At 39.2% G+C, this 27,690-nt stretch overlaps 1 protein-coding gene across 3 annotated transcripts in view; it reads left to right on the top strand.

The window, feature by feature from the left end:
• The window catches only part of septin2 (septin 2), a 90,372-nt gene extending 68,037 nt beyond the window's left edge, over positions 1 to 22,335 (top strand). For 2 of the 3 annotated variants that reach the window (XM_073040590.1, XM_073040591.1), the window contains 6 exons: positions 157 to 258; positions 1,919 to 2,064; positions 4,277 to 4,399; positions 14,424 to 14,481; positions 16,439 to 16,545; positions 17,623 to 22,335. In XM_073040590.1, the coding sequence (XP_072896691.1) occupies positions 157 to 258; positions 1,919 to 2,064; positions 4,277 to 4,399; positions 14,424 to 14,481; positions 16,439 to 16,537 (528 nt within the window). In that variant the 3' untranslated portion in view covers positions 16,538 to 16,545; positions 17,623 to 22,335. The remainder of the gene's footprint in view (positions 1 to 156; positions 259 to 1,918; positions 2,065 to 4,276; positions 4,400 to 14,423; positions 14,482 to 16,438; positions 16,546 to 17,622) is intronic. The other variant, XM_073040592.1, reaches the window with a different exon arrangement.
• Positions 22,336 to 27,690: the final 5,355 nt, after the last annotated feature.

Here is a 27,690-nt window from a genome sequence, read left to right as displayed (position 1 = left end):
TTGGGCTTGCCAATGTCCACATCTTGAAAATTAATAATTCAATTTTCTATCTCCTCAATCCTGTGAATTTGATTTTGGTAACAGCTTTACTTGTCTGATTTGACTTGTCAGATATCTTGTCTGATTTCACTGCATCCTATTTGTCATTTTTTTAAGATCCTTGATGAGATTGAGGAACACGGTATTAGGATTTACCACCTGCCTGATGCAGAATCTGATGAAGATGAAGATTTCAAGGAACAAACTCGAGTTCTTAAGGTACTTAAAAGCAAAAAATTTTAAACTTGTGGATGTTAATTCAAAAGTCTTGATTATTTTTCATTTGGTGGCTTTTGGAAACTTTTAGATGATTGTCTGCAGTCCACTCAGATGTATATGCTCTTGATGCATAACTTGTTCTTTTATTTTGGTTTAATCCTGGGCTTCTGTCAGCAATTTAAGGCCAAATTGTATTATGCTGATGCAAGATGGTGTTGCTTTGCATTTGCACTGAACTTAGGAGTTACACAAACGCAGTCAAGATCAGTTCAAATCCTGTAGCAACGCAGTCTGCTTTTCTCCAGAGTTAACTATTTCAAAGGAAGTGAAAATGGTTTTCTTGAACTTTGATTTTTTTTTTTGGACTAATTGAGTTTTGGTAGTCAATCCTTTAGCAATTATTTTTGCTTTGTTTGAGACCTGTTATCTTCCATTTTTATTGGAAGTTTTTTTTAGTCAACCTTGAAGCTGGAGCTGAAATTGAGACTTGTATGTCGTTTGCTGTAGTAATTAAGACTGGTCTGTTTGATCTGTGTTTCATGAACCTTGATCAAAACTGATGAGTTGGAGATTAAATTTTAAGATGCAGAGAGGTTCAGGTGCGTCGTGAGATGGGGAACATGTAATATGATGAAAGTATGGTACAGGCTAAGAAAAGGTGGTAAAGGGGTTAATAAGGAAAAGGGTCATGAGTCTTTTATTGCAGAGAGGTGAAGAGCATGCAAGTGACATGGCATTAAGAATGGAACATTATTCAGGAAACAAGTTTTAGTCAAAAATCTTAACTGAGCCATGGGAAACAAACTATTGATTGTGGGAAAAGGAAAATGAGAAGGAAATACTGCTAGAGAGCTGAGAGGAACTTCAGGTTTAGCATTAGTAAATAGAAGTTTTTAAAAACTTCAGATGCTAGAAATGTGAAATATAAACTGAAAATTGTTTTAGTAACTGGTCAAGCAACTTGTGTGAAAACTAACGTTTCAAATTGAAGCCTTACATCTGAGTAGCAAAACAAGTTAGTTTTAGGTTGCAAAGAAGATGGGATGACGGATGAATAGAACAACGGAAGTGGCTGTGAGAGGATGGGTCTTCCAGAAACTATCGAATTCTGCAACTTTATGTAATTTGCTCTTTGTTTAAGAAACGGTCATCCATCTATGATACTAGGTCAGTTTTTTTAGTCCATTAGTACAGCAGGACCTGCTGGACATTTCCCACACCCTCTGTTTACAGTACATCACATCTGTTTATGTTACCACCTTGTAACTGACCCCATTGATTCTGTTGATATGAGGATCTGGTCTCACCTTATCACATATGTGGGCAAGGATTACTTCATCTTGTATGAAAGCAGAGAAGATAGTCGCATCTTAGATACCATGTGATCATTTGTTCTCTGTATGTTTAGTCTTTAAGTAACGAATTGCATAGGCTTGTAACTATTATCCTCTGCAAAAGGTGTTTGAGATTATATTTGATCTTCAGGACTTTTTCACTGCAAGTTACACAGTGTATTTTTAACAGTGTCTGTTTCTCAGATTTTTAATTGATTTTTTTCTGTTTCTTGTTAGAAGCTGTGGAAATTTTTATTTTTATTCTAGCTGAATTAGCCACAACAGCTGCACTAACGTTGGACTGATATTCTCTTTTGTAAACTTAGACCAGTATCCCTTTTGCTGTTGTTGGATCAAATCAGTTGATTGAGGCAAAAGGTAAAAAGGTCCGAGGACGTTTGTATCCATGGGGAGTGGTGGAAGTGGAGAACCCAGAGCACAACGACTTTCTGAAGCTGAGAACAATGTTAATGTAGGTGTCCTGTTTGCATACATCAAAAAAATGTCAATCCTGAAATCCCAAGTTAAATAGTAAGAAAGCAGGCAGCTATGAAGTGCCTTGTTTTTAAATGTGTTCAAATATTTCTGCTGAGTTCTTTGAGAATTGTTTCTTTGGATTTTAATGCTAGTAGATTTGCAAACATGCTTCTGTGTTAGAATTTAACATTTGTAAGAGTTGAGTATTTTTACCTGTTTTTTTTCCACAGCTTTGATGGTCAAATATGCCTGCCCATTGCCATAGATCATAAAGAGGCATGAACTAATTAAATTGCACATGCTTCTTTTAACAAGCAAATGTACATTTCCAAGTGCAAGTGTGTGGGTGGTATTCTGGAAACAAAATCCTAGATGTTTTTATTCCTTTTTTCCCCTTAACCATAGCATCTGATACCAGTGACCACCTGTGAACTATTTCAGCATTGCTCATAGAGTCATACAGCACAGAAATAGGTCCTGTCATGTTTATACCAACCATCAAGGACCCATTACACTAATCCCATCTTAATCCTCTCATAATAATTATTATTTATAGAACACTTTTCATATACACGATTGTCACACTGTTGGATTTTGGTGAGAGCCGTGTCCCTTTATGAAGGTGTGGACTTTAAAAACTCAGACTGCAGATTGCAATAGCACTTTCAGGGCAAAGGTGTTTATTGTGTGCCAAAAAGGTGGAAAACTTTTTCAAAAATTGCAAAAATGCTTATAGTGGAAAAAATAGCAAATTAGCAAAGATGACAAAAGAGAAAAATAGAGAGATATATACTATCAGACCTTTAGAACTATAACTCCAAAACTTCAGTCTGAAAGTAATACACCTTCCCCACGCTTCTTCTCTCTTCACTTGCCAAAAGAGAACTGTAAACAGCAATTTTCTCATGCTAGGAGAAAAGGGATAGTCCATTCTTTGGAATGGTGGGACATTGTTACCATAAGGCTAAACAATTACACAAAACCAAAATACAGGAATTCGCATCCTCCTTCACAATCACAAATATACTCACAATAAGATGACAATGACATTGCACAACAAAACCAATCAACAAATAACCATTTTCAGAAGCTGGTATTCTTTCCCATACCCCAGAGTTAACACTTCCACTGAGCCCACCTTGACCATGTGCAGCATGACCTCAGCACTGTCAGACAGGAGAAGGAGAATTACAAGGCTACTGATGGGGGGGAGCACAAAATTACATGTGGCAGACCTGCTCTGTCACAATGATGTTCAAAGTGCTTTACAATTGGATAAAGTGCAAATATGAAAATAAAAGTCAAAGATATTAGTTAATACAAAGGCACACGAGTGAATCTGCAAATGCTGGAAATTTTAAAAAAAACACGAAATGCTGGCAGAACTCAGCAGGCCAGACAGCATCTATGGGAGGAGGTAGTAATTACGTCGTCACTACCTCCTCCCATAGGTGCTGTCTGTCCTGCTGAGTTCTGCCAGCATTTTGTGTTTTTATTTTTTTTTATATTAGTTAATAGCAGGGTTAAATAGGTTTTGAGTTGGCATTTAAAATGTCAACTGAGTCTGCATCCCTTATAATTTTAGGTACTGAATTCCACAGTTTAGGACTATAGTGCAAAAAAAAAGTGCACCTGCCAATTATCTTTTGAGGGAGGTTGTTCCAATTAAATTTCAGATTCTATCACTCACCTGCACAATGCAACAGTCTACAGTGACCAGTAGGAATGATGTTGGGATGTGGAAGAAACTAGAGCACCAAGAGGAAATCCACATTGTCACAAGGAGAACATGCAGACTCTATGTAGACAACAACTGAGGTCAGGATCAAATCTGTAACTGTGAGGTAGCACCTTTCTAGTTGTACCACTTGTGCAGCTTTGTCTTGGAATTGACCTTCATGCTTTTCAAGTCTGTGCCTCAAAACAATGACAGGTGCATTTACTTTGTGTAACTGCTGCTTCTGCCAGGGCTGTCTCTAAGCATTATCCTGGAATTGTGGTGTGCACTTGTTGAGTGTCAGCAACCACTTGCGACTATTCAGTTGGAGCTGTGGTGCGATATTTTTCTGTTTCAGTTCACTATAGTTAAGTTCTAATGCCATTCTGTTTATCACATGGGGTTTAACAGATAAATATTTATAATATTGATTCTGAGACTTCCACAAAATATTGTACTGATTTTCCCATTTTGTCCTTGAACTGTTTAGAACACACATGCAGGATCTTCAGGAGGTGACCCAGGATCTTCACTATGAAAACTTCCGCTCAGAACGTCTCAAGCAGGGTGGCAGGTTGTCTTCACATGGTTACATTCTCCCTCTGTCTCCTTCGTACGTATCTGTCATCTATCTTCTTGACCATCTCACCCTCAGAAAACATTTTTACAGAATTATCTGGTATACCACAACCTGCACTCAATGTGTGATGGGAGGGAATGCAGATGTTCCTGGGACACCCCTTCACTCAACTTATTCCTGATGGTGTCCAGATTCATTCAGATGGAGTCAGGTTTAGGTAAAAGCTATGAATGTAATCTTTACCTTGGGTCCATTGCTTTTGTATAGATCAGTCCAGAATGAGCCAAATTTATCTGATCAGCAACCTGGAAATTATCTTGCGGGTAGGTTAAGGTAAATTGGGTTTGTCAGGAGTTTCATGGCTTGAAGGAACGGAAAGGTCTCATGCTGTACTGCTAAATAAGTTAGTAATATATTACAAATAAATAAATAGTGCGAGAAAAGAGTAACATCGTGAGGTAGTATTCATGCGTTCAGAGACCATTCAGAAATCTGGCTTAACGGACGAAGCTGTTGTAGATTATCAACTTCCAGTGGAATTTTTAGTTCGGATGTATGTTCATCAGCCTGAAGTGTTCACTGCTACTTTCTGTATTGTTACTGCCAGACTTGCTGAATGTTTCTGGAATTTTCTATTTTTGTTGCCAGCTTACTAGCACCCTGTATTTACACTAGTGGAGAATTAAATATAGCTTCAAGTAGTGGAGCAGAAAAATATGAATATACAATTAGCTGTAAATCTGCTTCAGCAGGAAAAAAAATCCCAGTAGATTGCCTTTAAAATGTAAGTGAGTGTATGCCTTTGAAGCCATTTCTGGTGAAGTGGAACTCCATTTTGATGCTGTTTATGAGCATAGCTCATCTTATAAAAGATTGTAAGTTGAATAGAGGACCATTGAGCTCCCTCTCATAACAGTATAAAAGCCTAAATAAGCTGAATAAGAGTTTATTTGTCATATACACCAGGAAAGCACTAGATCCTCCTTCAAAATAGAAGCTTGTTAACAGGAATGCATGGATTTTAAATCCAATAAAACAAATTTTGTAAAAATAATTTCCTGGATGATCCTGGATTTTGTACAGTGTGAGACACACATTGGGGGAGAGTTGTGGTATCCAGTAACAAATTGGTGAAAACTTGAGGAGTTGGGAATGGCCTTTTTTCTTTTGCTCTGCTTCCTGCTATCCTTAAAATCTCTTCAGCATTGTGCTGGAATTGGGAATGTCTGGGACACACTACTATAGAAATCTAACCAATGCTGTGCCTAATGAATTGGATTTTGTATTGCAAAGCTAAATTAAGTTGTCATGAATGTTTCAAAAACTGCATGTTAGTTTAGTATGATATTTTAATGTTTATCCCTTCCCCGTCTTGAGCAGCACGGTTCCAGAAGTGAAGGTATATGGATTAATTAAGCTGTGAGATCTCCATGCTGATTTGGTAGGAGTAATTTTGAAATTCCTTGAATTCCGAGTACGTTCAAACTTGCATTTAAAATTGTGCACCTTTGGCTGATATGGAACACATTTGTATTATGTTGTTTCCAGGGATGAGAAAAGGTGGCGATACAGTAAGTGTAACTAAAGTGCAACTGAGCGCTTGCAATATGCTGATAGATGTCAAAGGACTAGGAGACTTCGGGGTGTGTGGCCACAGATCTTGAGCAGCAGGATCAATCATTAAGGAGGGTAAAGGCATACTTTATTAGTTGAGCCTTAGAAAGGAACAGGTTATGCTAGAGCAAAGTGAAGATTCAAAGTACATTTATTATCAAAGTACTTATACAGAATGCAACTCTGATGTCTTTTAGGCAGCCACAAAACAAAGAAACACCATGGAAACCCCTAATGCCCATGGAAATACTTAATGTACACCTGATGTACAGTTTTGGGCTCCTCATCTTAGAAAAGATTTGCTGGCATTGGAGAGGGTCCAGAGGAGTTTCACAAGGATGATTCCAGGAATGAAAGGGTTATCATACGAGGAATGTTTGATGGCTCTGGGTCTGTACTCACTGGAATTTAGAAGGATGGGGGGGGATTTCATTGAAACCTTTCAAATGTTGAAAAGCCTAGACAGGCTAGATGTGGAAAGGATGTTTCCCATGGTGGGAGAGTCTAGGACAAGAGGGCATATCCTTAAGATAGAAGGACATCCATTCAAAACAGATGCGGAGAAATTTCTTTTGCCAGAGGGTGGTGAACTTGTGAAATTTGTTGCCAAGCGCAACTGTGGAGGCCAGGTTGTTGGGTGTATTTAAGGTAGAGAGTGATAGGTTATTATTGGACATGGCATCAAAGGTTACGGGGAGAATGCCAGGAAATGGGGTTGAGGAGGAGTTTAAAAAAAAGGATCAGCCATGATTGAATGCTGGAGCAGACTTGATGGGCCAAATGGCCTAATTCTGCTCGTACAACACGCTGGAGGAACTCAGCAGATCGGGCAGCATCTGTGGAAATGAGCAGTCAATGTTTCGGGCCGAGACCCTTTGTCAGGACTGAAGGAGGAAGGGGCAGGGGCCCTATAAAGAAGGTGGGGGGAGGGTGGGAAGGAGAAGGCTGGTAGGTGCCAGGTAGTCTTCTACTACCCATAGTGCTTTCCCCTTACATTCCTCCTTCACCTTTCCTGCCTATCCCCACCATGCTTCCCTCCCCCACCCCTTGATCTTTCCTCTGATTGGTTTTTCACCTGGCACCTACCAGCTTTCTCCTGAGGCAGAGTGAGTTGGAGACAGTTCCTTTGGACTTTACACACCAAGTTTAAAAAGCAACTGGAGCCTTTTGGAACTTTTCAGATGATTGCAATCAGTGATCTCTTGGGCACTTGGCAGGGGCCAATAAAAAGAAGCAAAGTGTAAGTGGAGTGACCATTGTTGGAGTGCTTAGGCTTGGATGAGAACAAGCACAAGCTAGAAGTTCAGCTTGAGAAGTTAGACGTATAACCAGTGTAGGTAGGATGGTAGTTCAGGCAGTGAAATGCTCCTCCGGTGAGATGCTGGATTTCAAGGTACATAACAGAGTCCCTGGTGACTGCATTTGCTGTAAGTGCATGCATTTTCAGCTTCTGACTGACAAAGTCAAGGAGCTAGGCTGGATGTACTCAGGATCATCCGGGAGAAGTGAAAACCTCATAGATGAGACTTTTACTGAGGTGGTCAAACCCAGTGTGCAGGCTTCAGATGGCAGCTGGGTGACCACCAGGAAAAATAAATGGAATAAGCAGTCAGTGCAGAGTTTCCCTGTGGCTATTCTCCTCAGTAACAATAGGAGGGATGACCTATCAGGGCACAGCAGCAGCAGCTGGACCTGTGGCACTGTGGCCAGCTTGGAGGCTCACCAGGGAAGAGTAAACTCTGGTGGAACAATAGTGATGAAACTTGTTAGGGGTGTGGGCAGGAGGTTCTGTACCCTTGAAACAGAAGTCAGGATAGTGTATTGCCTCCCAGATGTTAGAGTCCATGATGTCTGAATGGCTGCAGAAAATTGTCAAGAGAGAGTGTGAACAACCAGATACGCATTGGTACCTGCACAGTGAGTACTGGGAGTTTGGGAAGATGCTGACGAGCAGTACCTCCAATGCTGTTGGATTGGATGATAGAGGATTGGTCACCCAGCTACTATCTGCAGTTACTTTCAATCAGGGTAGGAAGAGGATGATAGTAACATTAATGAGTGGCTGAAGAAGTGGTGCAGGGGACAGAGTTTCAGATTTCAGTATCATTGGGGGTCTCTTCTGAGGAAGGTGTAACATATACAAAAAGGGCAGGTTACTGCTAAAACTAAAGGAGACCAATAGCCTTACAGGCAGGTTTATTAGAGCTGTTGAGGGCTTAAACTAGTTTGGCACAGGGGTAAGAACCAGTGGCAGGGCTGAGGATGGGGCATTTGGTATACAAGTTGATGCATTTCATCATGAGACTGTGAGGAAAGACTGGCAGATGATGGGGCATATTTGCAGTCAGTGGGATGAGTTGCAGTGTAAAAGGGGGAATAAATCAAAAAGAGTGATGTATACAGGACTGAAGGTGTTATATTTGAATGTATACAATATACAGAATAAGGTAGATTATTTTGTAACGCAGTTAGAGATTGGTAGGTAAGTTGCAGGCATCACTGAGTCATGGCTGAAACATGATCATAGTTGGGAGCTTAAAATCCAAGGGTACACATTGTGTTGAAAGAGGGGTTGGCAGAGGCGTTAGCATGGCTCTTTTTAAAAAAAATAAAAATCAAATCAAATCCTTAGGAAGAAATGAAATGGGATCAGAAGATGTAGATTCCTTGTGGATAGAGTTGAGAAACTGCAAGGGTAAGAAGACCCTGATGGGAGTTGAATGCAGGCCTCCGAACAGGATTATATCCAAAAGTGGGGTATAAATTATAACAGAAGATAGAAAAGGCATGTAAGAAGGGCAATGTTACAATAGTCATGAGGGAGCAAGCAGAGGGCACGACCTACTCTCACTAGTATCAGTTCATGAAGACAAAGGATACAAATTCAACTTGACTCAAGCAAGAACAAGTGAAGAACAAGAATTTTTGGAAGCTTGTTTCTCTACATAAGGATCCAACAGTAAACACATCGACATAGATCCTGTATAGGAACCCTTACGGAGAAAAGAGAAATAACAAAGTCGGCAATCAATGAATTGTCAATGATCTCAGGATCTCGACAACGAAGCAAACACTTCCAATGGACCTCTCTCGGATCTAACCAATCAGAATCTTTTACTGCTAAACTGTTCAGTGTTTTGAACTGGCCAACCAGATCACTGTCTAATCCATATCCTTTTGGACTCCGGAGTGTATAAGCCAGCATTCTGAGGAGACAATGCCCTAAACTGCGCACTGATTGGAGCCGAAATGTCTGCAAATATTTTGCCAAGCTCGCTGATAAACCAAACTTCCAAAAAGTCATGAGGGAATTCAATATGTAGGTAGATTGGGAAAATCGGATTGGTGCTGGATCCCAAGAGGGGGAATTCATAGAATGTCTACAAGATAGCTTCTTAGAGCAACTTGTGGTTGAGGCCATTAGGGGAAAGGCAATTCTGGACTGGATGTTGTGTTATAAATTCGTGTTGATTAGGGAGCTTCAGGGAAAGGAACCCTTAGGAGGCAGTGATCATAATGATAGAATTCACTCTGCAGTTTGAGAGGGAGAAGATGAAGTCAGATGGGTCATTATTACAATGGAGTAAAGGGAATTAGAGAGCATGAGAGAGGAGCTGGCCGAAGTTGATTGGAAAGGGACACTAGCAGGGATGACAGCAGAGCAGCAATGGCTGGAGTTTCTGGTGGCAATTTGGAAGGTGCAGGATAGATACATCTCAAAGCTGAAGTAGTATTCTGTAAGGAGGATAAGGTAACCATGGCTAACGAGGGAAGTCGAGGACGGTATAAAAGCAAAAGAGAGAGCATAAGTTACTGGCAGTTAGAGAAATGGGAAGCTTTTAAAAACACAGAAGGCAACTAAAAAAGCTGTAAGTAAAGAGGATGATATATGAAGGAAAGCAAGCTAGTAATATAAGAGGACACCAAATGTTTTTTTCAGATATATACAGAGTAAAAGAGAGGTAATGGCGAATATTGGACTGCTGGAAAATGATACTGGTGAGCTAGTAGTGGGGGACAAAGAAACAGTGAACTGAAATATTTTGCATCAGTCTTCACTGTGGAAGGCACAAGCAGTATGGCAGAAATTCAAGTGTCGGGGGCAGAAGTAGATGTAGTTGCTATTGCTAAGAAGGTGCTTGGGAAGCTGAAAGGTCTCAAAGTAAATGAGTCAACTGGACCAGATGGAATACACCCCAGGGTTCTGAAAGAGATGGCTGAAGAGATTATGGAGGTATTAGTAATTTCAAGAATCTCTAGATTCTGGTTTGGTTCCAGAGGAGTGGAAATTTGGAAATGTCACTCCATTCTTTCAGAAGGGAAGGAGGCAGAAGAAAGGAAATTATAGGCCAGTAAGCCTGACTTCAGTGGTTGGGAAGATTTTGGAGTCCATTATTAAGGGTAAGGTTTTGGCGTCCTTGGAAGCACATGATAAAATAGGCCAGAATCAGCATGGTCTCCTTAAGGAGAAATCTTGCCTGACAAAACTTTTGGAATTCTTTGAGGGGTAAAAACAGGCATGATAGGCAAAGGATAATAAGTGGCTGTTGTATACTTGGATTTTCAGAAGGCCTTTGACAATGTGTTGCACATGAGGCTAGTTAAAAAGATAAGAGCCCTTGGTATTACAGGAAAGATATTAACATGGATAGAAGATTTTCTGACTAGCAGGAAGCAAAGAGTGGGAAGAAAGGGAGCCTATTCTGGATGGTTGCCAGTGACTAGTTATGCTCCGCAGAGGTCGGTATTGGGACTGCTTCTTTTCACATTATATGTCAATGATTTGGATGACTGAATTGGTGGCTTTATGGGCAAGTTTGCGGACAATACATAGTAGTTGGAGGAGCAGGTAGTGTTGAGACTGTCTGCAGAAGAACTTAGATCGGAAAAATGGGCAAAGTAGTGGCAATGGAATATAGTGTAAGGAAGTGTATTGACGTATTTTGGTAGAAAAAAAATAAAGGTGTAGGCTGTTTTCTAAGTGGGAAGCAAATTAAATCAAAGGTTCAAAGGGTCTTGGAATCCTTGTGCAGGATTCCCTAAAGATTAGCTTGCAGGTTAAGTTGGTGGTAAGAAAGGCAAGTGCAATGTTAGTATTAATTTCAAGAGGACTAGAATATAAGAGCAAAGAGGCTTTATAAGGCATTCGTCAGACTGCACTTGGAGTACTGTGTGCAGTTTTGGGTCCTTTATCTCAGAAAAAATGTGCTGGCATTGGAGAGGGTCCAGAGGAGGTTCACAAGAATTTTCCAGGAATGAAAGGGTTAACACAGAAGTGTTTGCTGGCTCTGGGCCTCTACTAGTTGGAGTTTAGAAGAATGAGGGGGGTCTCATTGAAACCTATCAGATATTGAAAGGCCTAGATAGAGTGGGCATTGAGAGGCTGTTTCCTGTGGTGATGAAGTCTAGTACCAAAGTTCACAGCCTGAGTGCAGGGACATGTCCATTTAGAACAGATGAGGAAGAATTTCTTTAGACTGAGGGTGGTGAATCTGGAATTTATTGCCGTAGGTGGCTGTGGAGGCCACATCATTGAGTAGATTTAAAGTGGAGGTTGATAGGTTCTTGATTAGTCAGGGCATCAGAGGTTACGGGTAGAAGGCAGGAGAATAGGATTGAGAGGGATAATAAGTCAAGCATGATAGAATGGGGGAGCAGACTAGATGAGCTGAATGGCCTATTTGTGCTCCTACAGTGGCATGCAAAAGCTTGGGCACCCCTGGTCAAAATTTCTGTCACTGTGAATAGCTAAGCGAGTAAAAGATGACCTGATTTCCAAAAGGCATAAAGTTAAAGATGACACATTCCTTTAATATTTTAAGCAAGATTACTTTTTTATTTCCATCTTTTACAGTTTCAAAATAACAAAAAAGGAAAAGGGCCTGAAGCAAAGGTTTGGGTACCCTGCATGGTCAGTACTTAGTAACACTCCCTTTGGCAAGTATCACAGCTTGTAAACGCTTTCTGTAGCCAGCTAAGAGTCTTTCAATTCTTGTTTGGGGGATTTTCGCCCATTCTTCCTTGCAAAAGGCTTCTAGTTCTGTGAGATTTTTGGGCCGTCTTGCATGCACTGCTCTTTTGAGGTCTATCCAGATTTTCAATGATGTTTAGGTCGGGGGACTGTGAGGGCCATGGCAAAACCTTCAGCTTGCACTTCTTGAGGTAGTCCATTGTGGAATTTGAGGTGTGTTTAGGATTATTATTCTGTTGTAGAAGCCATCCACTTTTCATCTTCAGCTTTTTTACAGACGGTGTGATGTTTACTTCCATAATTTGCTGGTATTTAATTGAATTCATTCTTCTCTGTACCGGTGAAATGTTCCCCATGCCACTGGCTGCAACACAAGCCTAAAGCATGATCAATCCACCCCCCTGCTTAACAGTTGGAGAGGTATTCTTTTCATGAAATTCTGCACCCTTTTTTCTCCAAACATACCTTTGCTCATTACAGCCAAAAAGTTCTACTGTAACTTCATCAGTCTACAGGACTTGTTTCCAAAATGCATTAGGCTTGTTTAGATTTCCTTTGCAAACTTCTGGCGCTGAATTTTGTGCTGAGGACGCAGGAAAGGTTTTCTTCTGGTGACTCTTCCATGAAGGTCATATTTGTGCAGGTTTCGCTGCACAGTAGAACAGTACACCACCACTCCAGAATCTGCTAAATCTTCCTGAAGGTCTTTTGCAGTCAAACGGGGGCTTTGATTTTCCTTTCTAGCAATCCTACAGCAGTTCTCTCGTAAAGTTTTCTTGGTCTTCCAGACCTCCACTGTTCCTGTTAACTGCCATTTCTTAATTACATTATGAACTGAGGAAATGGCTACCTGAAAATGCTTTGCTAGCTTCTTATAGCCTTCTCCTGCTTTGTGGGCATCATTTATTTTAATTTTCAGAGTGCTAAGCAGCTGCTTAAGGAGCCCATGGCTGCTGATTGTTGGGACAAGGTTTGAGGAGTCGGTATTTATAAAACTTTGAAATTTGCATCACCTGGCCTTTCCTAATGATGACTGTGAACAAGCCATAGCCCTAACAAGCTAATTAAGGTCTGAGACTTGGTAAAAGTTATCTGAGAGCTCAAATCTCTCAGGGTGCCCAAACTTTTGCATGGTGCTCCTTCCCTTTTTTTCCACTCTAAAATCGCACAAAACAAAAATAATACACTAATCTTGCTTAAAATGTTGAAAAGAGTGTTTCATCTTTAACTTTATGACTTTTGGAGATCAGTTCATCTTCTACTCATTTAACTATTGACAGTATCAGAAATTTTGACAGGGGTGCCCAAACGTTTGCATGCCACTGTATGTGTTATGGTCTTATGATATAGTAGTTCTATTGCTCTGGAGATGGAAGTACAGTCTGACAGGATCAGATCATATTCCCACTACTTTTTCTTATCACTTTATACTTTAATACTTTTTTCATTCTCCTGCTTTCTTTTTATGTGAATTTATTTGTTTCCATATTTTATCAATGATTTGTGTTTTTTGTCATTCAATCAATGTACTTGGAGGTATAGCATATAGCCAAATTGTGGGATATATCCACATAATTATTTGGGTCTGGTACTTCAGTAGGAGTTGTTCAGAGCTGTCACCTACAGTGTCAGATATTTGCACTCGTGTCAGCAAAATTGGATTTGTTTCCTAAGTTTAGATATCATGCTGTATAAATATTGCTACATTTGGCCAGCTGGAGATGCCATTACCGAGAGGCAATGTTGAAACGTGATTTCTATGGGATTTCCCATTTCTAAGTAAAGTTGTAGCTGTTTTGGTGCAGATTGCTCAATTCTTGAGGGATAATTTACATTATATTTATTTAACCATTATTACTATATGGAGCAGGTTCCAAACATGGGTTTTTAAAAAATCGCTTTTTGAAGTATTGGATTTAATATTGTCCTTCAATATAGCATTTAATCATTAAGTTCACACCTTGAATAATCCAACAAATATGCAATTATTCTGTCTGAAGCTCACTGAAAACAATTGTAGATTCTTTGGGAAGAGTTTCCCTACTTGCCTAAAAGCATTGTGATGATGTGCAGATGTGAAACCTGTAAATATTAACTCTTGGCAAACTCATTTGGATTTCAGAGTCATTGGGATATCTCATGCTGCCCTTTTTTATAAAAAAAAAAGAGCTTAAAAGATGGGGTTGGACTGCCAGTATTTTAAAAACCAGTGATGGTCTGGTTTGCTTTTTAACTTTATATACGTTTTTGGTTCTGTCGTTCTACCCATCATGATTGGCTTATTAAAGTTAACATGAAGTTCTGAAACAAAGTGCAACAATTGTCCAGAAGGGGGCAATGTTAGTTAAGTTTTTTATTGGAAGGTAGCAGCTTGAGGATCATGTTGTTGTACCATCAGTGCTGGATCCTGATTCAAATAGAGGTTTGTGATATGGAATAGATCTGTGTGTTTAAAACTCTACTGTTTCTCAGGAAAGGGGAAGAACAACCTCAGGATAAGGACCAAATCCTACTGGAAAAGGAGGCTGAGGTAGGATGTGCAACCAAACATAATTTTTTGTACTTTCCTTTTGTTCTTATAAATCACTTTGCTTTTCCTTGAGCACGGTTCTCAGGAATTACTAATATCCAGACACAGTGACGTCATTAAGGAAACTGATCAGCATTGCAGCATTTTAATACTATCAGCTTAGTGTCCTATTCTTTTCTTAACAAGTCTGAGTGTATTAGGGGTGTAGTTGCCTCTGAGCAATTGAAAATAATTCCAGTTTAAATTAATAAACCAGGCAATGCTTTATTCAACCTGCTGTTGAGAGTTGCTAATAATGATTGTAGTCTCAACATACCTGCAAAGGGAGTAAGTGGTGAAATCCTCTGCACCCACACTCCTATCTTGGGACATTGTCCAGAAACAAACTTGTAATTAAAAACATTAAAGAAGAGTAAGGAAGATAGCTTGCCAGGTTTGAAATAGCTTTTATTTCAAGCCTGCAAGAATAGAATTACAAAAACCCAAAATAAAAGGAAAATGCAGGCATACTGACAGGTCACCCAGCATCTGTGGAGAGATACAGTTAATCTTCCAGCATTGAAACTCTTCGTCAAAAGGGATTTGAATCCCTATTGAAATAATTTGGATCTGGAACCTGCACCAGATTCTGATCTCATGGCGTCCAGTGACTGAGGGAAGTGACATAGTGCTTAGGACAGTACAGCCAGAATGTTATGCCAAACCAATTAAATTGGTATCAAATGGCTAACTAAACTAATCCCGTCTGCCTACATGTCCCTGCATTTGCCTCCACCACCACCTCACCACCTTGTGCTTTTTAAAAAAAAACTTGTCCCTCACATCTTCGTTCATTACCCCCCCTCACCTTAAATGTATGCCCTCTGGTATTAGAATTTCCACCCTGGGGAGAAAAGTTTCTATCTGTCTACTTTCCTAAGCCTCTCATAATCCTCTATCAGAGCTCTCCTCAGCTTCTGCCACTCCAGAGAAAACAATCTTAAGTTTGTCCAACCTCTTGTTACCTTCCCGCCATTCAATGCCCCAGACAGTCCTTCCAGGTGAGGTAATGCCTTGCCTGCAAAACTGTTGGGTTGTCTATTGTTTCCGTTGCTCCTGATGTGGCTTCCTCTACACTGGTGAGACCTAACGTAAACTGGGGGACTACTTTGTCAAGTACCTTAGTTCCGTCTGCCAAAAGTGGAATTTTCCTGGTGGTCAACCATTTTAATTCCTGTCCCCATTCCCATTCTGACATGTTGGTCTATGGCTGCCTCATGCGCCGTGATGGGGTGGAGCAACACCTCGTGTTCCGTCTAGATAGACTACAACCTGATTTTTTTTATTGATGTACCACAGGAAACATCCTATCTGGCTTGATATGATAACTGCTCTGCTCAAGACTGTAAGCAAACAAAAGAGAGTTGTGGACTCGGCTCAGTACATCACAGAAACTTGTCCCCCTCAATGTACTCTGTCTATACTCGCTGCATCAGTAAAACAACCAGCATAATCAAAATGCCCATCTACCCGGATATTTTTTTCCCCCTTTCCCATCGGGCATAAGATACAAAAGCCTGGAAGCGTGTACCACTGGGCTCAAGGACAGCTTCTACCCTGCTGTTGTAATAATATTGAATAGTTCCCTAGTACAGATAAAATGGACTGTTGTCCTAAATCATTATGATCATGTGCCAGTAGATGCACTTGCACTGCACCTTCTCTGTACCTGTTGCATTTTATTCAACATTCACTTATTGTTTCACCTTTTATTACCTCAGTGCAAGATGGTTTTCACTGTACATGACTATAATAAACCAATTCAAAGTCCCAACAGGAGTCTTCCTAAGTGACCTTTTGTCACCAGTTTTGGTTTCCTATCATCTCACTGGAAGGTGGCACTAACTACATAACTATGATGTGCATTTTGGAAAATTTTCACAGCTGAAGTGATAACCTGTTTACTTCTCTCTATAAGTTACGCCGCATGCAACAGATGATTGCCCAGATGCAGGCTCAAATGCAGATGCAAATGCAGAAACCAGGTGGAGAAGGAGACTCCAGTCAGCATGCCTAAACTGAAGAGTGAGTACCAATATGTGAAAGCTATAAGCTGATGCAGGAGGATTGACCATGGTATAGTTCATGCTGCAAATATGTCATGTAGGTATGGAAACTGCAGGTCGAAACAGCTTTTAACTTGAGAGTGTATTGAACCAATGGGATGGTAATTCTTGGTGCAAAGTATTATGTGGGACAGCATGGTAAATTGTTAAAAGATTAAAGGGAATGTGGGAATAGAATAGCAAATCTTGTGAAAGAATGGAGAATTGGATATTTTTGTAGCCCCTTACAATCATATTTGGTTTGGAGGCATTTCTTTTCTTACACACCTGTGGTTTTGAAAAAGTGGAGCTGTGATTCTTTCTAAAATATTTCTATGTATTAAATACTTTTGAGTTGGGGCATAGTGGGGAAACTCAACAGAGCAGTGGTAAAAGAATAAATGCACAGTAAACAAAGACATTGCCATTGGTTTAAGCTCTAATTAGGATCTAAGCTACAGAAAGCTATGTAAGAAAATAAGACAAAGGCACAGATGCCTCAGGTTATGTAGCAACAATGTGTTTTGAAACAGATGTGAAAGAAATGTGATGAATTTCAGGGAATTGACTGAAAGTAAGAGTGCCACTAGAATGGCTTCTGTTTACAAATTTAAGCATAGGCCAGTAACTAGATCTGTCGCCTTTCAAGATCGCAGGGATGTGAGGGAGAATGTTGGAGTGATGCTTCCTCAAGATGAACAGTGTGGAACTCAGGTCACACCCTTAGCCCTTTGGAACCCACATGAGCAGAAAATTCTCCAACCAGTGAATATTTGAGTTTTCTGCTCTGAATGGTTGTCAATCTTTGGTCATTGAGGTCATTCAAAACAAATCAAGATTTCTAGATAAGGGGATTGAGGGATTTGGAGACTGAAATGGAAAATCAGTCCATAATCTCTGAATAGTGGAGCAATTTTGAAAGGCCAGTGGCCCACTCCTGTTCCTAATTGTTTAATTTGGTGGAAGTTATGTTGATTAAAAAAATATAGATGTATAATCTTAGACTTGTACCCTTGAATCTGCACTATTTCTAAAATGCAATTTTATCATGTTACAGGCAAATAATGAGAAGTTCCACCGCCTTGAAGCAGTGGTGAAGGAGGATTTGAAGTCTAGAGAATGTGGTCCTGGTAGCATGTGGTGGCAGCTGATTCAAGTGCTTATAGTTCACATTGCAGTGTTGTAACCTTATTTCTGCAATTTTTTTGAAGTTATTCTCACTTTTTATTATATATTATAATTTTAGCATTGTCCACATTTCTTGATGATTTTATACCAATGTATCTTTCATAAAGTTAAAGCTTTCCACAGCTTGGTAAAAGTATTTACAACACAGTTTAAGGGTGTAAAAGCCACTAGTATTGGAACATTTTTGATTATAAAGGAATTATAATCAATACTGTTGGTACAACTAGCTGCTTTCATAAGTTTGGGAGGACTAAACCAAGATTTGATGCCAGTCCGTATATAATAGTAGATGCTGGTTATGTCAAAATTGGTTAAAAGCTTCACTGTTTAACTGTTCTTGTCTAATTTGTCACTAAAGGTAGCTTGGAACCTTTTAAATTGTGGAGGTAGAGCACAATAGTTTTACCTTCTAACCGTGCTGCAGGTCGCTGTATGCTTTTTAAGAGGAAAAAAATGGTCTTGATGTTATATTGTCCCTCATCTTTACTTGGAACAGAAAATCCTCCGAGGTATGATAGGTTAATTAAAGGCCAATTTGGTGCCTTTTAGATCAGTGCTCATGAATTGCTGCTACTTTGTTCTGAAGCATATACTGTCTATATGAGCCTGATTTGGAGGCGTTAGGCCATGATTCAGTTAGGCAGGCAATGGTTTAAGCGTATCTCCATGTTTGGTCTTAATTTATTTCATCTTGATATTGCAGTTCTGCAGTTTCTTTTTTTTTAAACTTTATTAGAGGTTATTGTGCTGTAATGATGTGGAGAATAAGGACAGAAGCTGCATCTCTACAATTAGCATGCTAAAACTACAGTCAATGTGTAGTCTTAAAATGTAAGTAAGTAATTTGAGAACTTTAAATATGTTTTTGGTAATGCTTAAATTAAATTTTAATAACTGAAGATTGTCTGCATGATCCTGTAATCCGGAGGAATAATTTGGCTATTAATTTTCTCGCTGGTACATTTTTCAATCTAATTCCTTCCAGCGATGTTTTTACAGTGAAGCAATTGTTTTCCAAGTGGTGGTGTTATAACTTTCAGAGCTGGGCAGCAACACTGTCATAGTATTGTCAGTGCAGTTACCATTTAATACCGTTTTCGCATTGTTTCTGGAAATGATATACCGTACTTCTGATCCCATTGTGCAGTACAGCTTCAACCATTTCCTCTGTAGCTTCATTATGTTAAGAATTTGTCCATGAAATATCATTTTTTTAATCACTTGATGAGACAAAGTATATGTACCATCTTCAAGTACGATAAGCATGACCATTGTTCACTACTGTGGAACTGCTCCTGTTATGATTTGTAGAAGAGTATATCTTTGCAACAAAGCTAGTATAGAGTCATGGAGTAATATAACATGGAAACAAGCCTTTCGGTCCAACTGATCAGTGCTGACCCACAGCCTCCTTCCTGCTAGTCCTAGTTGCCTGCATTTGGCCCACAGCCCTCTGAGTTCTTCCCTTTAAATGCCTCTTAAATATTGCAGTTGTACCTGCCTCAGCCACTAGTAGCTGTTGATTGATCCTGTCAGCCAGCTCTGAGTGATTCTGGGATGATCTTCATTCTGGGATGTTTTCATTGTAGGATTAAAAGATATTGGTCAGCATCAAAATATCAGACCTTAAGGTGGTCTTTTCTACTTTTCAACTAGAAATTGTTACTTTCAAAATAGTTCATTGGCATTTCAGAATTAACATAGTGCATATTATTCAACTGATGTATTTTGGTGATCAGTGACAGGTTCTTGCCTGAGGGTGCTCGATAGCTGTTGGTTTCTTTATTTGCAGACTGGGTGTATTTGGATGTGTTCACAACTTATTATCTACAGATTCAGATGCTTCAAATACAATGATGTCTGAATGATTGCAGTATTTAGCAGATGAGAGTATTAGACTTTTGAAGCTTGGAGGTTTTTTCAGTGCTAATTCCTGAATGCTGGAAAGTACATGAATTTTAAATCATGAATTTGGAAGAAATTTGTCTGAATCTCTTTATAAAGTGTGCCTCCTGAATTCATTCCACTGAAATAGATTGGGAATTAAGGGAATAAACTGGCTTTTCAGTTTTGTTGAATTGTGGGTTATGCAGGGTTTAAAGACATACGTCCATACTAAAATATTTGGGACTTTTATATCACCAGATTTGTAGAAATATACATTAGGAAAGTAATTTGCTACAATATTCATGCATGGGGAAAAAAACTATTTTAGGCTGATTTTATTTTGTGCCTATAGTTTTAGGGTACTTAATGTGCTCATTCAGGTTTTTAAAGTATTATGAGGGTTTTTCAGTCACTATCCTTTAAGACGTTGACTTCCAACTTTGAAAATTCCTTTCTAATTCTACCAATTTACTAGAATTTTACACCACAGTATTTGAATGGTTTTGTCAGAGGCAGTAGGTTTTCCCTTATCCTTGTTCAGGGCTTTTAGAATTTAATCTTGATTGAAGTTTCTTTATGCAGTCTTTTGTAATAATTAAAATTGTATAGCTCTGGCATGTGCTGTTTGTTTTCCTATAATCATCAACATGATACTATGGTGCAAATATAGTGACTAGAATTACACTCTGTATTCTGAGCTGTCTAGTGTTTTATACAGTTACAGCATAACTTTCCCTCATAATGCATGCCTCAGGCAGTAGGTACTGTATGTCTTAATTACCTAACTTGGTACTTCTGGAGATCTGTTGACATACTGTAAATTCCTTTGTTCCTCGATGGTGGACAGCATACTTTTAATTTGTATTTGCATTCACAAGTGCATTGTAAATCTTGATGTTAAGCTAGATTTATTAATTGAGTAACCAGAAGTGCTAAAAGATGAAATTCCAAGGATTGATCAGGTTGGATGCTTCCCACTTTGTTGGAATGGTTAAATACTCCTGTATGAAGAGCACTAGAAGGTGGGAGGGCAACAGTTCAGATCTACAGATTTGATGATTAACAGTTGATGCCTACCACTCAGGAGTCTAAGGTATGGATAGGTGTCACAGTGGAAACTTAGCTTAAAGAAGTTCATGTTGCCATGTTTGAAATCTAGCGAAGCGTGTGCAGTTAGGAGTCTGTTACTGTAAGAAATATATTTATCCTTTTGATGGTGCATTATCAGATCTTTGACAAATGAGTTGTCTTGGCAAGTCAAAAAGATGTTAAAAAAACAGCATTATAAATCTACTATCTCTTTTGAATTCCACACACTTGTACTTAAAAATGAGGTCCTGTATGTTTAAGTCCATAAGGTTTATTAAATTTTACTTTTATATTTGTGTAATCCTTTTTGTTTAACCAGCTAATTGCATAGCTGCTTGAAAACCAAACTGTACTGTAAATGAAATAAATACAGAAAATGCTGGACATGCAGGTCAAGCAGCATCTAATGAAAGAGAAAACAGTAATGCTACAGATCTGGGACCTTTCAACAGAAAAGAGTCCCAGACCTGAAATTGTATGTGTCAGTTATGAAAAAATTATTATCAAGACATTCTGACTGAGAATTTGGTTAAGTTAGGAAGTCAAATGCAGCTAGTACCAACATCTGACATGCTGTAAACTTGATAAGATGCTTACAATTGCAGAAGTAGCCAAATTGTATTGGTTGAGCAGAGGAAGGAGGAATTTACCACAGCCTTCCCTGTATTTGAAAAGTATTAAATAGGTGAAGATGTACCTATTCACATTTCAAAGTGTCATCTTTGGATATCAGTCTCCATATAGCACCCAGTCTATGCACATTTCTCAATCAACAGTTGAAATCGATTTTATTGAAGCTTTTAATGTGTATTGGTGTGGAACACACTGCCTTAGAAAGTTGACCTTTCTTTTTGGTGCCACGAGTTAATGTGTAACTTGTGAAACAAGATGAACCTTCATACTTTGTTGCCTGGCTCTTATGCTATTTCAGATTGTTTTGTCCTTTAATTTTAGGTATGGGGGATTGGGATTAAAATCCTGTGTAGTTGTATACAGATGACCCCGTGCTACAGGAAGGTTGCATTCTTTGAAAATGGTTTCCATAACTTGAAGCAGCACCATCTGTCTGCTCATGTATTAAGAAATGAGTTAATAAATTATTTATTTACTTTGTCATAAACTCTATTAATGAATTGTGCTCAAATTTCTGATAGTGATTTCTGAATCCAGTAAGGGCAAATTTATGTAACCCAGATGGCTGTAACTTGGGGGTTGCCCGTACCAGGAAGGGAAAAAAGGGAAGGCCTGGATACAATATTTCTGTAATAATAGAAGTTACTTCCATTTAATGTGGAGGCGGTTCATGTGGAGAGTGTGTGTTTTCTGACAACTTTTTTGTACTTTCATGCTGATGTACTTGTGACCCGTTTATAAAGCTTTTATACTGCCATAATACTGATGAGACTGTTACTTTTGTTTTTTAAAATGTAAAATTTTAGGCATTTTTGAACTGTTAACCATTTCAGTATTACCTAGTTACCATGTTGGAATTCTCTGGAATGTTTTTGGTGATCCAGGATTCTGTCAGTGCTCTGACATATGGATCAGGAAATCTATTGACGTAATGGAAGATGAAGCAGCAATAATAAAACATAGGCTTGTATAACTGTTCAGTTGTAACAATTTTATTTCATGTACGTTCTTCACCAAAATATCATAAACTTGTATATCAAGTAAATCTGTTTTTACTTTTATGTAACATACTATGGGTGAAATAATTATGACAAATGAATACCCCAAAGGTGATTTACAAAAAGCTAAAATTATCTTCTCCTCCAATTGTTCAGGCTTTCTAGATAGTGTGCACAATATTGTCTGATTAAACCTTGCTATTCATATGTCCACTCCTATCTGAAAAGGTCAAGCTTTTCGTACCCAGTGGGATAAACCTTGCCACTCCTTCCCCTACCCCCAGCTGCTCCTTCCCCTTTCCATTCCAGTCCTGAGGAAGGTTCTCGGTCTGAAATGTCGATTGTTCATTCCTTTCCGTAGATACTGCCTGACCTGCAGAGTTCTTCCAGCACTCTGCGCTTAACTCTGCATTTCCAGCATCTGCAGTATTCATGCACCAATGATAGTTCCTCAACTCTTGCCACTTGCCAGACATTAGGTGCTATTCTAATAGCTGAAAATAGCCCTTTTAATGAATGGGTAAATTATATTTGGATAAATTAATGTTGGAATATTGGGATTTCTGAAAGGCATTTGCTAAGATGCCATATAAGAGTTTCAGGACAAGGTGGCATTGAGGTCTACCTGGTATACAAGGTGACACTTTAAAACAGGTACAAGTTCCACTTGGTTACAACAGGTTTACATTCTGTAACCTATGTAATGCAAACAATTCACAAGTTCCCACAAGACAAGAGAGTCTTACAGTTCTGCAGCTACCAGAAAATCCATCTCGGTGGTTTCCTGAACAATTGTTTGTATAATTCGGTTGTACATCAAGTCAGGTGTTCATAACCTGGGGAAGACCTATATACATTTGCTTACTAACAAAATAATCAGTGACTGGGTCATTTTCAGATTGGCAAGTTATCAGTGAAAGATTACGGTAATAGTCAATGAATCTAAGAACTAAAAATCACAAAGGCAAATTCAGTACTGAACTTAATTTGGGGTTGAAACTGAAGTTGTATTCGGTGATCTCTTGGGATCACTTCCTCCCATACTGTATGGTTTCTGGAAAATGCAAATTAAGGATATGATTTTTTAAATGATTTGGCTATTCAAGAAAATCAGGTTAGACAATATCACTTAGAAGGACAACTTGTTTATGGTGGCAGTGAAGATCTCAGCTTTCTTATATAAGGCTAATGGTGATGATCATTTCTGTGGATTACAGATTTTCATATGACAGGCTATTTACTCTTGGAGCAGTCCTCTCAATCTTATTCTCACGCTTAGTTTTCCTGTCATCTACAACCACATTAATTAATACTGTGCTGATTCTCACACCAATCTATAGGTAAGTTAGTCACCAATTAGCTTAATCACCTGCATATCTTTGGGAGTGGAGTAAACCAGAGTATCCAAGGGAGACCTATGCAGTATTGGAGTCTGCAATCTTCATGCAGATGGTCAGAATCCACTTTGTTATTGGACCTATGAGGCAGATCACTAGGTAGAATACCATATGCCATTTATCTGTAGAATCAAGCGATAATGCCAGAAGATGGAATTGAAGTGCAAATTATCTGTAGTCTACCTGACTGGTGGAACAAACTTGAGGGAAGATTGCTCTTCTGTTTCTGAGAGTACAATGACAATAGTTATGTTGGATGAATGACAGAGACACCATAAGAAAATGTAATAAAAGCAACTCAGCTCATCAAAACCTGTTCCCCAATTGTAAGTCACACAGTTCCTCTTCATAGCATGTGGAGAAGGCACTTTCTAAAAGTAACTCGTGCATCAACATCAGTTTAGAAATGCACAGTCTGTTAGGATGGGTTCCAGGATTAACCAAGAGCTGGAGCAAGAAATAGTGAAGAGAGAGAAACTCAGATTGAGCTTTTGTAAAGCCACGACTCAATAAATTTTTGCCTTCCTTTTGATAGGAACCTTATGAAGGTTAAGAAGTTTCTGTAATGTGGGCACTGTTCCACTAGCTTCTTGCCAAAGGATTTTCAAAAGCCCATCCAATTTTCCACCACAAATAAAAAATATACCCAATCTTCACATGCGGGGTACTTTGAAATATTGCAAATTGGAAAAAAACTATTGCAATTGTAAAAACATGAATTTCAAGCAACTTACAAGATGAAACCTCTTTACCCAATGAGAGGTTAACTTGATGATGGTGAGGACAATATGAGTGAGGATGATATTCTGGAGCATGTTGATATTAAGGGAGAGGAGGTGTTGGAGTTGTTAAAATACATTAGGACGGATAACTCCCCGGGGCCTGACAGAATATTCCCCAGGCTGCTCCATGAGGCGAGGGAAGGGATTTCTGAGCCTCTGGTTAGGGTCTTTATGTCCTCGTTGTCCCCAGGAATTATACCAGAGGATTGGAGGGAGGCGAATGTTGTCCTTTTGTTCAAAAAAGACGGTAGAGATAGTCTGGGTAGTAATAGACCAGTGAGCCTTGCGTCTGGTGGGAAAGTGAAAAGATTCTTAGAGATAAAATCTATGGGCATTTAGAAAATCATGGTCTGATCAGGGACAGTCAGCATGGCTTTGTGAAGGGCAGATCGTGTCTACCAAACCTGATAGAGTTCTTTGAGGAGGTGACCAGGCATATAGATGAGGGTAGTGCAGTGAATGTGATCTACATGGATTTTAGTAAGGCATTTGACAAGGTTCCACACGTTAGGCTTATTCAGAAAGTCAGAAGGCATGGGATCCAGGGAAGTTTGGCCAGGTGGATTCAGAATTGGCCTGCCTGCAGAAGGCAGAGGGTCATGGTGGAGGGAATACATTCAGATTGGAGGGTTGTGACTAGTGGTGTCCCACAAAGATCGGTTCTGGGACCTCTACTTTTCGTGATTTTTATTAACGACCTGGATGTGGGGGTAGAAAGGTGGGTTGGCAAGTTTACAGACAGCACAAAGGTTAGTGGTGTTGTGGATAGTGTAGAGGATTGTCGAAGATTGCAGAGAGACATTGATAGGATGCAGAAGTGGGCTGAGAAGTGGCAGATGGAGTTCAACCCGGAGAAGTTTGTGGTGGTACACTTTGGAAGTACAAACTCCAAGGCAGAGTACAAAGTAAATGGCAGTATACTTGGTAGTGTGGAGGAGCAGAGGGATCTGGGGGTACATGTCCACAGATTCCTGAAAGCTGCTTCAACAGGTAGATAAGGTAGTTAAGAAAGCTTATGGGGTGTTAGCTTTCTAAGTTGGGGGATAGTGAGTTGCGAGGTAATGATACAGTTCTATAAAACTCTGGTTAGGCCACACTTTGGAGTACTGTGTCCAGTTCTGGTTGCCTCACTATAGGAAGGATGTGGAAGCATTGGAAAGGGTACAGAGGAGATTTACCAGGATGCTGCCTGGTTTAGAGAGTATTCATTATGATCAGAGATTAAGGGAGCTAGGGCTTTACTCTCTGGAGAGGAGGAGGATGAGAGGAGACATGATAGAGGTATACAAGATATTAAGAGTGGATAGCCAGTGCCTCTTCCCCAGGGCACCACTCCACAATACAAGAGGACATGCCTTAAGGTAAGGGATGGGAAGTTCAAGGGGGATATTAGAGGAAGGTTTTTACTCAGTAATTGGTGTGTGGAATGCACTGCCTGAGTCAGTGGTGGAGGCAGATACACTAGTAAAATTTAAGAGTACTAGACAGGTATATGATGGAATTTAAGGTGCCTTGTGCAGGAAGGCACAGAGTCAAATGTACTTCCTAAGAAGGTTGGCGTCATTCAATGTCTGTAGTGAGATGCTGAAGATGTTCTATAGGTCAGTTGTGGAGAGCGCCCTCTTCTTTGTGGTGGCGTGTTGGGGAGGAAGCATTAAGAAGAGGGACGCCTCATGTCTTAATAAGCTGGTAAGGAAGGCGGGCTCTGTCATGGGCAAAGTACTGGAGAGTTTAACATCGGTAGCTGAGCGAAGGGCGCTGAGTAGGCTACGGTCAATTATGGATAACTCTGAACATCCTCTACATAGCACCATCCTGAGACAGAGAGGCAGTTTCAGCGACAGGTTACTATCGATGCAATGCTCCTCAGACAGGATGAAGAGGTCAATACTCCCCAATGCCATTAGGCTTTACAATTCTACCGCCAGGACTTAAGAACTTTTTAAAGCTATTATTAATGCTTTTTGAGATGGTGATTTAGATGCATATCACTTTTTTTACTGAGTTAAGTATTGTATGTAATTAGTTTTGCTACAACAAGTGTATGAGACATTGGAAAAAAGTTGAATTTCCCCATGGGGATGAATAAAGTATCTATCTATATGAAAGGCAGGGTTTAAGGGTCGACACAACATTGTGGGCCAAAGGGCCTGTACTGTGCTGTATTACGTTATATTACTGTCTCCCAATGAAACCTAAATTTGAAAACTGCGAAGGACTCATTTATGAATAAATATTTTGACACTAGTTATTTGATATAGTATTCTTGTGATACCTCCATAACATTCCGTTTTCATTCCCTAGCATTAAGATAATCAGTAATGTTCACAATGAAACTTCCCAAATTAGCAATGGCAAACCCATGACATGCATGCCTAAGATGACATGTAGTTCCACCCTTCAACTTATACCCAATTTTTTTAAAAAAATTATACAAAATGATTATCTTTACTATCAAATGAAGCAGAGAATGATTTTTTTTAAACACCTGAGAGTAGTGAGATGTTTTCTAAGAAAATGTCTCCTGGCAGCTTGGTGTCGGCTAGATGATAATGAGAATACGTGACATTGGATGGTACATTTAGAAATCCTCTCAGAAGCGGTGTACACATTAGTATTTGGATAGTAAACAGTTAGGCTAATTGACCTTGGCTTCACTCTGCTTATATAGTTTTTGTTGTTTGTGACTGAACAGTGATAACAGTAAATACTATGTAGATTACCACCTCCATGAATAATCATGTCAGCCATTATTTTCAGTGATGAACTTGGTCAAGTCTAATTATAGGAGCAGAAAATATGTGATCATTAGTTCAGGAACAAATCTCTCACTGAGAGTGAAGCATAATTATCTTCCTTTCCCTCATTTTTTATGAATGTGCACCAAAACTTACAATTTCCTGTTGGCATTTGTTACATTTAGAGGTACAATGACAATATTTAGAAATCATGCTATTTTTCAATTATTTAAAAGATTAATATTAATCATTTTGAACAGGCTTCCTAAAATGCTTCATTTATTTCAATCTGTTCTTGTTATACTTTATTAATAATAAAACACTGAATACACATAAATAAGCAACAGGATTCACTATTTTTCCTCTTTAAAGACCATAATTATTGTAACTGATTATTCAGTGATCATCTGTGC

This window comes from Hemitrygon akajei, chromosome 3, assembly GCF_048418815.1.
Source record: "Hemitrygon akajei chromosome 3, sHemAka1.3, whole genome shotgun sequence".
In the NCBI taxonomy this organism is placed as follows: Eukaryota; Metazoa; Chordata; class Chondrichthyes; order Myliobatiformes; family Dasyatidae; genus Hemitrygon; species Hemitrygon akajei.
Note: the sequence above shows the minus strand (reverse complement) of the source record. Positions and strands in the feature narration are given on the sequence as shown.